The 13191-nt window shown below is 39.7% G+C and overlaps 1 protein-coding gene across 1 annotated transcript in view; it reads left to right on the forward strand.

The window, feature by feature from the left end:
* EFCAB5 (EF-hand calcium binding domain 5) overlaps nt 1-11624 on the forward strand; it is a 183751-nt gene extending 172127 nt beyond the window's left edge. Inside the window, exon 23 of the mRNA XM_054458178.2 lies at nt 11010-11624. Coding sequence (XP_054314153.2) covers nt 11010-11200 — 191 coding nt within the window. The 3' untranslated portion in view covers nt 11201-11624. The remainder of the gene's footprint in view (nt 1-11009) is intronic.
* Nucleotides 11625-13191: the final 1567 nt, after the last annotated feature.

Here is a 13191-nt window from a genome sequence, read left to right on the forward strand (position 1 = left end):
ATACATATACATATACATATACATATACATATACATATACATATACATATACATATACACATACACATACACATACACATACACATACATATACATATACATATACATATACATATACACATACACATACACATACATATACATATACACATACACATACATATGTATAGAGAGAGGGAGACAGATAGATTTTTTTTTTTTGAGATGGAGTTTCGCTCTTGTTGCCCAGGCTGGAGTGCAATGGCACGATCTCGGCTCACCACAACCTCTGCCTCCCAGGTTCAAGCGATTCTCCTGCCTCAGCCTCCCGAGTAGCTGGGATTACAGGCAAGTGCCACCCTGCCCAGCTAATTTTGTATTTTTAGTAGAGACAGGGTTTCTCCATCTTGGTCAGACTGGTCTCAAACTCCTGAGCTCAGATGATCCACCCACCTCGGCCTCCCAAAGTGCTGGGATTACAGGCATGAGCCACTGTGCTGGCTTTAAATTTTTTATTAAAGTACTTGAAAAGGTCACATAGAACTAAAAGCCTAAAAAGAGTCACTAGCCCATATCTTTCATATCTTTCATTCCCTTCAGTCCCCCTCGCCAGAGGCAACCATGTTTTGTTCTTTCACTGTTTCTTCTTGGCATTTGCACATCTGTTTCTATTATGCACATATTTCTATCTTTTGATTCATCAATTTTAAACTTTATCAGTCAATTTCCTCTGATTACAAATGAAGATTTTGTTCTGTTATACCACCATTTTCTTACTCCATCCTCCCAATGTAGTTATATTTATAATTTGGGGTTAAAGATGCAATGTTTACATGATTTTGCCTATGCAAATATTATACACAGCTAAGGATTGTAGCATATTTTGATTCCTCATTTTTTTTGTTTTTCCCGAAGTAAATAATTGTCTTTTATTTTTAAACTTTGTTAGTTTTATTTGTACTTCTTGATAATTCCCACCCCTTCCATTTGTCTCTCCCATAAGACAGTTCTATCAAGTAATTTATTAGTTCTAATTTATTTTCTTTTCCCAAAGCCATCTCTTCTAGAGATCTCAGTTCCTCTCCTTTTGTTTTGTTTTGTGTTTTGAGACAGGCCCCACTCTATCACCCAGGCTGGAGTGCAGTGCCACAATCACAGCTCACTGCAGCCTCGACCTCCCTGGCTCAAGCAATCCTCCGGGGTCAGGTTTCCAAGTAGCTGGGACTATAGGCGCGTGCCACCACGCCCAACTAATTTTTTTATTTTTTATAGAGGTGGGGGGGGTCTCGCTATATTACCAGGCTAGTCTTGAACTCCTGACCTCAAGGGATTCTCCCACCTCGGCCTCCTAAAGTGCTGGGATTACAGACGTGAGCCACCATACCCAGGCCTCAATTCTTTATCAGTGGCTCATGCCTGTAATCCCAGCACTTTGGGAGGCTGAGGTGGGATGATCGCTTGAGCCCAGGAGTTCAAGAGCAGCCTGGGCAACATAGTGAGACCCTGTCTCTACAAAAAACTTGGGAAAAAAAAAAGCTGGGAGTAGTGGCATGTACCTGTAGTTCCAGCTAGTCAGGAGAGCTGAGGTGGGAGGATCACTTGAACCCAGGAGGTTGAGGCTGCAGTGAGCCATGTTTGCACCACTACACTCCAGCCTGGACCACAGAACAAGACCCTGTCTACAGAAAAAAAACAAAACTCCTGGGCTTAAAGCTGTCCTTCCACCTCAGCCTCCCAAGTAGCTACTACAGGAGTGCTGCCACTGCACCTGGCTTTCCATTGTCTTTTTTAAAAACTGAGACATAATTGACATGCCATAAATTTCACTCTTTGTATATTTTAAAGTGTAGAATTTAGTGGTTTTGAGTATATATCCCAGATTGTGCAATTATCACCACTATCTAATTTTAGAACATTTTCATCACCCCAAATAGAAACCCTGTACCCATTAGCAGTCACTTCTTTCCTCTCCCTCTAGCTCCTGGGAGCCACTAATCTACTTTCTGTCTCTATAGATTTACCTATTCTGGACATTTCATATACATGGAATCACACAATAGGTAGCCGTTTGTATCTGGCTTCTTTCACTCAGCATAATGTTTTCAAGGTCCATCTATGTTCTAGCTTGTATCAGTACTTCATTTTTGTGTGTGTGGCTGAATAATATTCTATGATAGACCACATTCTGTTTATTCATCTATCAGTTGATGCACTTGTAGGTTGTTTCCAGTTTTTGGCTACTGTAATTATGCCTCCATTAACATTTGTTTACAAGTTTTTGTGTAAACATGTATTCTCAGCTCTCTTGTATACATACCTTTGGAGTGCAAACATAGGGTAACTCTATGTTTAACTTTTTGTGGAAAAGACTCCATTGTCATCCAACTTTAAAGATTGCTGTTGACAGCCTGGGCAACATAGTGAGACCCTGTCCCCACAAGAAAATGAAAAACTTTGCCAGGTCTGGTGGCACATGCCTGTAGTTCCAGCTACTCAAGAAGCTGAGCCCAGTTAAGGCTGCAGTGGGCCATGATCATGCTACTGCACTCCAGCCTGGGCAACAAAGTAAGACTTAATCTCTAAAAAAAAAAAAAAAAAAAAAGGCAAAGATTGCTGTTAAGAAGTCTGAAGCCTTTCTAAATCGGTGTGACCTTTCTTTGTTTTGTATCTCTCCAGAAGCTGTAGAATCATCCCTTCCTCCCCTAAAGTTGCAAAAATTTCATAATGATATGCCTTTTTATGGGTCTGTTTTCATCCATTGATCCGGGTACTGGCTGGGCTTTTTCAATTGTGAAATCTAGGTTGTTAAGTGCTGGATGATTTCCTCCATGGCATTGAGATTGCTGCTTACAGCTGTGCAGTTTGTACACTGTACAAAGGTGCTCTGCTGAGGAGGTGGGTGGGGGCCAAAATGTATCCCCGATTCCATTCACTAGACTGTGTGCCTTAACCTGAAGCTACATCTGCTTGGAGGAGGAGCATCTTTTTCATTCACCAAGCTGTGTGCCCACAGAGCACATTCCCTCACAGTAGGTGTGTTTTTCTCACCTTTACACAAAGGTGACCTATCAGGCTGGTGGTGGCCCTGCCTTCTTTTTTCTGTATTCACTCTTTGGAATTCCTATTATTCAGACATTGGATCTCCTAGATTCAGTCTTCAAAATCCCTATATTTTCTCTCCTCTTTCCTAAACAGCTTCAACAAACCCTTCTGAACCCTTTGAGGATTCTGGGATATACGGAAGGTTGGTTCTAGGCTTTCTCCACTGCTGATTTAGGATTCCACTTTTCTCCTGTCTGCTACCACTTCTTCATCTGCTTTATATTTCTCAAATTTTGTTGTTCTGTCTTTCACTCAACTAAAATTATCTCAGTGCTATCCATGTGACAGGCCCAATTCTAGGTTCCTAGGGTACAGTAGTGAATGACATAGAACAAGATCCCCACCCTCAAGAAGCTTACATTCTAAAGGGGAGAGCAGAGGATAAGCAATAAACATAATAAATTATACACTATGGTAGAAAATAAGTGCTATGAAGGAAAAAGCAAAGTCGAGTAAGGCAGTGGATGCAAAGGTGGGAAGCAGGGAGGAGGCACGGGCTGCAAATTTAAATAGAGTAGTCAGGTAGGCCTTATCAAGAAGGTGAGATTTAGGCCGGGCGTGGTGGCTCACGCCTGTAATCCCAGCACTCTGAGAGGCTGAGGTGGGTGGATCACCTGAGGTCAGGAGTTCAAGACCAGCCTGGCCAACATGCGAAACCCCATCTCTACTAAAAATACAAAAATTAGCTGGGCATGGTGGCAGGCACCTGTAATCCCAGCTACTCAGGAGGCTGAGGCAGGTGAATTGTTGCAACCCAGGAGGCGGAGGTTGCAGTGAGCCAAGATCGCACCACTGTGCTCCAACCTGGGTGACAGAGTGAGACTGTCTCAAAAAAAAAAAAAAAAAAAAAAAAAAAGGTGAGATTTAAGCAAAGATGTGAAGGAAGTGAGGGAATCAGCCATATGAATGTAGAAGGAATATTCCAGGTGTTGCTTGATGCTATTTTATCCTAAGAAAAGAAAAAGAGTATTCTAGGCAGAGAAAATAGCCAAAGCAAAGGCCCTAAGGCAGAAACAACCAGTGTTTTCAAATAGCAACAAGGAGGCCACTGTGTTAGCAGCAGGGTCAGAGAACGGGAGGTAAATAAGGAGATGAGTTCAGGAGGTAATGGAGGACTGAATCAATTAGGGTCTTGAAGACTATCATAATGTCTTGATTTTATGGCTTATGGTGATCCTCCTGCCTTGTCCTCCAAAGTGTGGGATTACAGGCATGAGCCACAAAACCCAGTGAATTAGAGCCATTGCAAGGTTTTAAGCAGAGGAATGATATGACCCATGTTTTAAAAGGATTGCCCTGCTGCTGTAATGAGAAGACACTTTGGAGGTCAAGAAGAGATGCAGAGACACCAACTAGAGGAGCTGTTGCAGGAATCCGGTGGAAATGGTGAAAAGTGGTCATATTATACATATTTGAGAGGCAGAGCCAAAATATATCTTGACAGTTTGAGTATGGAATGAGAAAGAAACAGAGGAGCCAAGGTTGACTCCATGGATTGGAAGGATGGAGTTACCATCAGCTGAGATGGAGAACATGTAGGTGGAGCAGGCTTTGGTGGGGCGGGGCGGGGATGAAGTGTTCAGATTTTGACATGCTGAGTTTGAGATATCTATTAGATATGGAAGTAGAGATGTGAATATGTAGATGGTTAAATAAATCTGGAGTTTTCGAGAAAGGTCTAAGCTGGAGATATAAAATCGAGATTGGTTGGTGAATAGATGATTGGCAAAGAGAGGAAAGTCTCCTAGGTGGGAAGACTGAGTAGAGACAATTCTGAATGTTTTGCCACAAAGGGGAGCAAAGAATGGTGTGGTAACTGGACGAGGAAATGGGGTCAAGGTTTTGTTTTGTTTCTCAGATGGGAGAGATAACAGCAGGTTTCATTCTGATGGGAAATCCTGTAGAAAGCAAGAAGTCGACAATGTTGAAGATACAGAATTCCTGAAACAATGTCCTCAAGCACTTGAGAGAGGATGGGCTGTTGTTAGAGTAACCATACATTCTATGTTTACCTTGGAACAGCCCAAGTTTTTGCTTGTTGTTCTGGTGACTTGTCCAGTTAGCATCCTCTTTCTCTCTCAAGTGTACCAATTTGAACAATGAATTATTTGACTACCCTGGATCTACCGCACCAAGGGAGGAATTGGCTTAAGACAGCAAGAGGACAGAGAACATGGGTGCAGATGAGAGTGAGTGGGTAGGTGTGCTGGTCGGAGTCTACGGAAGAACATGGGTGCAGATGAGAGTGAGTGGGTAGGTGTGCTGGTAGGAGTCTACGGAAGGAGAACATGGGTGCAGATGAGAGTGAGTGGGTAGGTGTGCTGGTGGGAGTCTATGGAAGTTGCCTTCTGATTGCATCAATCTTACAGAGAAGCTGAAAGCAGAGTCATCAGCCAGAGTGAGGATGGGAGAAGAAGTTGTTTGGACTTTGAGGCAATGGGAGTAGGAATTAAATATTGGTGTTTCTTTTCTCCTGATCTATCATTGGTTTTATGTCTTCTTTTATTAATTAATTAATTAATTATAGAGGCAGGGTCTGTCTCTGTCACCCAGGCTGGAGTGCAGTGGTGTGATCATGGCTCACTGTAACCTCGAACTCCTGGGCTTAGGTGATTCTCCTGCCTCAGCCTCCTGAGTAGCTGGGATTACAGGCATGAGCCACCATACTCGGCCCTTATGTCTTCTTTTTCTTTTTCTTTTCTTCTTTCTTTTCCTTTACATTAGCCTTAGTAGGAATTTCAGATGTAGCAAAATCGAATGCATGTTAATCATCTAGAGAAGCATTATCCATTCAATTTATTTCATATTTTAACTTGGTGGTCTCCAAAGTTAAGTGGAAGCACCCCAGAAGATTTTTTTAAAAACTGTCTCTGGGGTGCAAGAAAAATATCAAAGATGATTCTGTTGAGACACTGAAAGACAAAAAGAAAGAAAGAAAGAAAAATACCAAAGGATTGGAGACAAGGTCTCACTCTGTCACCCAGGCTGAAGTACAGTGGCACAATCTTGGCTTACTGCAACCTCTCCCTCTCAGGCTCAGGTGATTCTCCCTCCTCCCACCTGAGCCTCCCTAGTAGCTGACACTAGAGGCCCACACCACCATGCCTGGCTAATTTTTGTATTTTTTGTAGAGAAAGACCATGTTGCCCAGGCTGGTTTTGAACTCCAGGACTCAAGCAATCTACCTGCCTTGTCCTCCCAAGTGTTGAGATTACAGGCATGAGCCACTGCACCCGGCCAAAGGACTTTTCTTTATAACGGTTTTAACTCATTGTTAATTTCTATTTTTTGTTTAAAATGTTTTAAGATAAATAATTTATAAATATATATATATATATATGTGGGCACATGCTCAATGTTTGTTACTGATAGAGGTACATGATCAAAAGAGTTTGGAGGCCACTACATTAGACTATGAATTTTGTAAATATAATTTGCATTGATTTCAATTTACACATGACTTGATTTATAGCTACATCATTTAAAAAGCCACTACATGTGATATTGTACAGAAATTGTGCTTGTGACACTGTACAGAAATATGCTTGCAATGGGAATGAAACTGATATACATGCAAGAACTCAGCATTCATCCTGGAACAAACTTCCCCCCCCAGACTTCGATTACTAGAGAAAAATGTGTTTTTAACTCCCCAAGTAACACTGATATTTTTCCTGATAAATCTGGGAGGCAGTACACTACAGTGCCTTTGGGACCATATTCAATTAACAATGACATATTAAATGCCTGATTGCCATGGCAAATGTAAGTTCTCCTGCCTACAAAAAAATTGATTGAAATTTGCATACATGACTGGGCGCGGTGGCTCACACCTGTAATCCCAGCACTATGGGAGGCCAAGGCACGTGGATCACCTGAGGTCAGGAGTTCAAGACCAGCCTGGCCAACGTGGTGAAACCCCATCTCTACTAATAATACAAAAAAATTAGCCAGGCGTGGTGGTGCATGCCTGTAGTCCCAACTACTCAGGAGGCTGAGGCAGGAGAATGGCTTGAACCCATAAGGCAGAGGTTGCAATGAGCCAAGATCACGCCATTGCGCTCCAGGCTGGACAACAAGAGCAAAACTCCATCTAAAAAAGAAAAGAAAAGAAATTTGCATACACATACCCTTCTATTGCTGCAAGGACCTTCAGTTTTTTGTGTTTGGCTGTCATGTTAAGGAGTGACTTGGGGTATGTGAAGCAATAGAAATGAGAACTAAAACTAAGAGAACTAATGAAGGAGAGGAACATCAACAAATGCAGCTGATCTTGGATTGTTAGTTGAAAGGAGCAGTTACATTTTAGCTTTTGTACTTGAAGCTTAAGTACTTCTTTTTGCTTTGCCCATCTATACTAATCATCCATCATCCCCAAAAGATTTAACTTTATTAATCCAATGTTAAAAGCAGGGATCCATAAACAGAGTTTTAATTCAGAAATATCCTACTATAGCCCAGTGTTTCCAGCATAATGAATTCACTATGTAATTAAAAGTTTGATTAAACTAGAACCTACAAAAATATCATGTTTCTGAAGTAATGTCCATAGATAGACTCAAAGGTCACCCAGTACTCTCTATAGCTTACATATATTCAAATAATTTACTATACACTTTTCCAAAGCAAAGCAAAAAAAAAGCGTTATTTCTATGGTTATAAAAGAAGCGTTTATCTGCTTGAAAAAATTACTAAGTCTGTGTGAGTGGGGTCTGTTGTGGGTCAAGCTGCAAAGTTCCGGCCTGTATCTACCACAAGAGGGCAGTAGCACTCAACCGTTAATAGGGAACTCAGCAGAGCGCTGGAGGCTCATTAGAGGAATCGTTAGAGCCAGTCGTTAAGGCATCAACCTCTAGAAAGGACAGGGAAACAGGAACCACCGTCCAGACACTTTCGGAGCTTCTGTCTCGGTAACAATAATACAGGAAATAAGCAACAGGGTCTTGTGAAAGAGAGCGACCTCGCTCACCATCTCCGTGTTGTTGCATCACCATGGAGATGGCGACTAGCTTAATAATGGCTGCAGATGGGCGTCTGCTCATGCGGATGTTCAGATAAGAACACTGTGGCAGGGGTCAAAGGAACAGAGCTCTTCATGGGCATTAGGGAAGGGCGGAAGAAAAGCTGAGGGGAGCAGCAGCGCTGTTTTGTCTCCGAAAATAAGGACGTTTAGGAGTGTCCTAGGGTGAATTTTATTTAGCTTCATAGCATTGAAACATTATCTTTGGAAACCTGTATCATTTACCTTGCAGGGTTTCCAGGAAACTAATTAACAGAAAGAGAGATGAATTGGCCGAGCGCGGTTGCTCACGCCTGTAATCCCAGCACCTCGGGAGGCCGATGCAGGCGGATCATCTGAGGTCAGGAGTTCGAGACCAGCCTGGCCAACATGATGAAACCCAGTCTCTACCAAAAATATAAAAATTAGCCAGGCCTGGTGATGGGCGCCTGTAATCCCAGCTACTTGGGAGGCTGAGGCAGGAAAATCGCTTGAACCCAGGAGACGGAGGTTGCAGTGAGCCCACAAGGTGCCACTGCACTCCAGCCTGGGCGACAGAGTGAGACTCCATCTCAAAAAACAAAACAAACAAACAAAACAAAACAAAAAAACAGAAAGATGAATTATAACAAATGCACCTTCAATATTTTAAGTATGTATGTCGATTGGTCTAGTATTGCCCATAAAATGAGATGAATCAGGTATTTTGAATGTGATCTCATGACCAGCATCTGTTTTTGTTTTTATTTATAATTTTTCTCTAATGTTACTGAGCTATAATCTGGAAAGAATTTTAGTATTTGAGAAACCTAATTCATTATTCCTTAATTTAATGTTTCAATTTAACATTTATTGAACACTTATAATTGAATGAGAAAAGACAATGCCAGGGTGGTGTGTGTGTGTGCGTGTGTGTGTGTTAAAACAGAGAATTTTAGAAAATTAATTGGATCCACGCTTTAAAGTCAGCTTCAAATAAAAATTGAGACTTGTGAATGTTTTCCACATTTTACGTGCCTTTCCTATCCCATATTATACCTTTTGTTGTATAGTTCTTTCCAAACCAACCATAGGACAGCTAAACCTAATTCAGAGAATCTTGTTCCTTTGTGTTGATAAAAGACAAGAAAATAAAATATGTTCTGCTTAGCAATTCTAATAGATCATTGTCATACTGTTAATAAGCTATTGGATAGAAGACTTGATATTTAAAAGCTTTTACTCAATTAAAAAAAAAAAGCCAGGTGCAGTGGCTCATGGCTGTAATCCCAGCACTTTAGGAGGCCGAGGTGGGAGGATTGCTTGAGGCCAGAAGTTCAAGACTAGCCTGGGCAACATAAGACCCTGTCTCTATTATTAAAGATAATGAATAAATTATTTATTTATAATTATAAATAAATAAATAAATAATAAAGCTTGAACTCAATTATAACCAAATGGTTTACTCAAATCAGCAAACATGTATTGGGTTAGGCACTGAGTTAGTTACTAGGAATAACAGAAATGAATAAAATAGACTTGTGGATGAGAGGCATCTGAAATAAAGGGGGTAATTATTATTATTATTATTTTTTGAAATGGAGTCTCACTCTGCCACCCAGGCTGGAGTGCAGTGGCACAATCTCAGTTCACTGCAACCTCCACCTCCCAGGTCCAAGCGATTCTCCTGCCTCAGCTTCCCAAGTAGCTGGGATCACAGGTGCCCGCCACCACATCTGGCTAATTTTTGTATTTTTAGTAGAGATGGGGTTTCACCATGTTGGCCAGGCCGATCTCAAACTCCTGACCTCAAGTGATCCGCCTGCCTCTGCCTCCCAATGTGCTGGGATTACAGGTGTGAGTCACCGTGCCCTGCCGGTAGTTAATATTTTTGAGCAGCTACTCTGTGACAGATCTTCACATATATTTTCTCAGCCTCTGGTCCCAGCTACTTGGGAGGCTGAAGTGGGAGGATCACCTGAGCATAGGAGGTTGAGGCTGCAGTGAGCCATGATCGTGCCACTGCACTCCAGCCTAGGCAACAGGGCAAGACCCTGTCTCAAAATAAAAAAACAATTCTTACAATTTTGTTTTATGGAAGAAGAAACTGAGGCTCAGAGCAGTTAACTGACAAAACTTATTGGTGTAGAGCCAAGATCTCTTCAACTCTATATAGTCTTTCCATTGGACAGAACCCACATCTGTTCAACTCTATATAGTCTTTCCATTGGACCTTTCTATTTGAATATTAGTCATTGACTCCTGGGAAAAAGCAACTTTTATGAATGACAGTTTAACAGTTTTCAATTTAAAAAACTTAAAACATATAATGGTGTGCAATTACTATATAGCTTTAAATAATTTTTAATTAGGAAATATTTCAAACATACGAGTATAGAGAATAACACCTGCATAGTCATTATGAAGCTGTATTCTATATCCAACCTTAACACTATATTTGAGTTAGACTTTTTAAAGAAAACATTATAGGAACAGTTGAGGATTTCTAGCCTTCCCCGATCCCACTGTCTTCTCGTCTTTCCCTAGAGATAATACTATCATGAATTTGGTATTGGTTTCATGCATGATTTCTTATTTTTACTATATACTAATGAATCCATAAATAATATAATACTATCTTGCAGGTTTTAAAGCCGTTTAATTGTGCCCAAAAGTACACATTATTCTATAACTTACTTTTTGTATTGAATATTTTGAGATTTATTCATGAATACAAATAACTCTAATTCTTTGTTAACTGCTGTTAAGTATTCCATTGTATGACTATACCAAAATTTATCCATATTCCTGTAATTACATATTTACACAAGATTCTGCTTCATTCTGACTCAAAACATATCTAATGAACTTTAATCATAATATTGGAACTTATAATTTTAATAGTAAAGTGCAAAACTCTCCACTCTTACTTTTTTTTTTCCTGGTGCAGATCATTCCCGAACCGAAGTATGGAAATTTGGTAATGTTGTCATTGAACATCTATACCACTGGATACATATCTGTTCAGCCCTCACGAAGATAACCAAACAACTAAATAGTGCTATTACACCTCCGTTGCCCTCCAAGACTGACAATTATATGTATGCAAAAATGCCAGGGGAAGGTTTGCAAGAGAAGTGATAATAGATGATAATGGAATTGATACTGTATTTAGGATCCTTTGTTCGTGTTCAGTTTTGTTAACTATAAAATATTTTCCACTGGAAAGGGGTACCTATAAATGTCTTCTGCTGCTAACATTTATCTCAGCACTTTCTAAACCCAAAAGTGCTACCTAAGAAGAAATTTAGCCAAAAAATACCCAGCTAAGGTAGCCATAGCCAAGTGTATTTAAGTATGTTATAGAATATATTTGAAAGCTTCCTTTCAGTTTGAGCTTTGTATCTGCTGTGGAACTGTTATGGTTGATTGGGTAGTTATTTTTCATTCTTATAAGGTTCAAAGTAACAACTGAGGATTTAGAAAACAAGAATACCAAATAGAATACCAAATAATAAAGATAAACCAAAAGAATACCAAATAATAAAGATTTTTAAGAAATGGACTGAGAATTGTTTTTCTAATTTTTCAAAGACTTATCTAAACATCGCCTCTTCCCTCTCTGCCCCCATACTCTTGCCTTAACAACTCAAAAGTTGCTTTTGGTTTTTAACTTTTTAATTTTTAATTTTTGTGGGTACATAGTAGGTGTACATATTTATGGGGTACTCAAAAGTCATTTTAATGAACAGAAATTCTTGTGGGAAAATGTCCATGACTCATGGAAAAAAGAAGACACTTTTTTAATGATAAAAACCTCTTCAGTTCAAAAGTACAAAAAGAATTTATATTTGTTTAAAGCTTGTTTTTATGACAAACTTTACTGCTCTGTGGTGAGATTTCATCTTTGCAATAAGATATCTGATGACAGAGTCCAGTTTTAATAAAATTTTGGGAAATTAAACTTTATTTTCTTTATTAGAGTGACAAAATGTGATGTGTCCAAATATCTTATAATTTGAGATTGGCTGTCCCTTTTTAACCTTTTCTGATAAGAGGGCAGTGTTATTACCAGTCCTCCTCTCTTGGATGATCACATGCCAGTTTTAACCTATATGCCTGTTTCATATTTGGAAGAGGGCTTTTTAGGGCATTCACAGCAACATTTTAAGGAACAATGTTCTTGAAGATATTAAACTGATAACCACATATCCTGATGGCTTCAGAGCAAGTTTACAGAGTTCACTGTGAATACAAATGGCATTTTAGGTAGCAAGGAAGGAAAGATTTTGCAGAATGCTATGTTTGTAACCATTATCCTGGAAATTAAATTAACTAAATGACTTCCAGCTTGATAAAAAATATCATACATTTGCATGGCACTTTAACTTGAAGCGTTTTCACATACTAGCTTATTTGATTCTTCCAATAATCTATAAAGTGGGTAGTCCTGATATTATCTCTATTTTATTTTATAAATGAGTTGCCCAGTTCACAACAGGCATAAGAGGCAGAGCGGACCTAGCACCTAATTTCTGGTTTATTGCCCTTGCCAGCACCCTAGAAATCTCACACTTTCCAACTTTCTTACTAGGCTAATGACCATGCTGTCAATCTTTTGAAAACTACTTTAAAATTTGCAGCCAACAAGCCAGATTGGTTAAATTTATTAAATAATCATTCAAGTAAAATACTGTCCCTTAACTTTAGGAGCTTATATTTTGAGTGAGGAAGATGTTATTTATACCTGACAAAGGTTAGATACAGATTTATATCTAAATCCATTTATTTCACTGTTAGTAGATTTATTTACTTATACTTACATATGCTTCAGAAGCTTGGACTTGATTAACTGAATTTGTTATTGGCTCTTTCCTCATAGCTCATAGGTAACAATGACACTGTACAGTGTAGACCATCCAGACCACTTTCTTTCCTTTGCTTTCTTTTTTATTTTTTTGAGTGACAGGGTCTCGCTCTGTCCCCTAGGCTGGAGTGCAGTGGCTTGATCATAGCTCACTGCAGCCTTAAACTGCTGGACTCAAGTGATCCTCCCACCTCAGCCTCCCAAAGTGTTGAAATTACAGGCATGAGCCACTGCACCCAGCTTCACTTTCTTTTATACTTTTGGC

The sequence above is a fragment of the Pongo pygmaeus genome, chromosome 19 (genome assembly GCF_028885625.2).
Source record: "Pongo pygmaeus isolate AG05252 chromosome 19, NHGRI_mPonPyg2-v2.0_pri, whole genome shotgun sequence".
Lineage (NCBI taxonomy): Eukaryota > Metazoa > Chordata > Mammalia > Primates > Hominidae > Pongo > Pongo pygmaeus.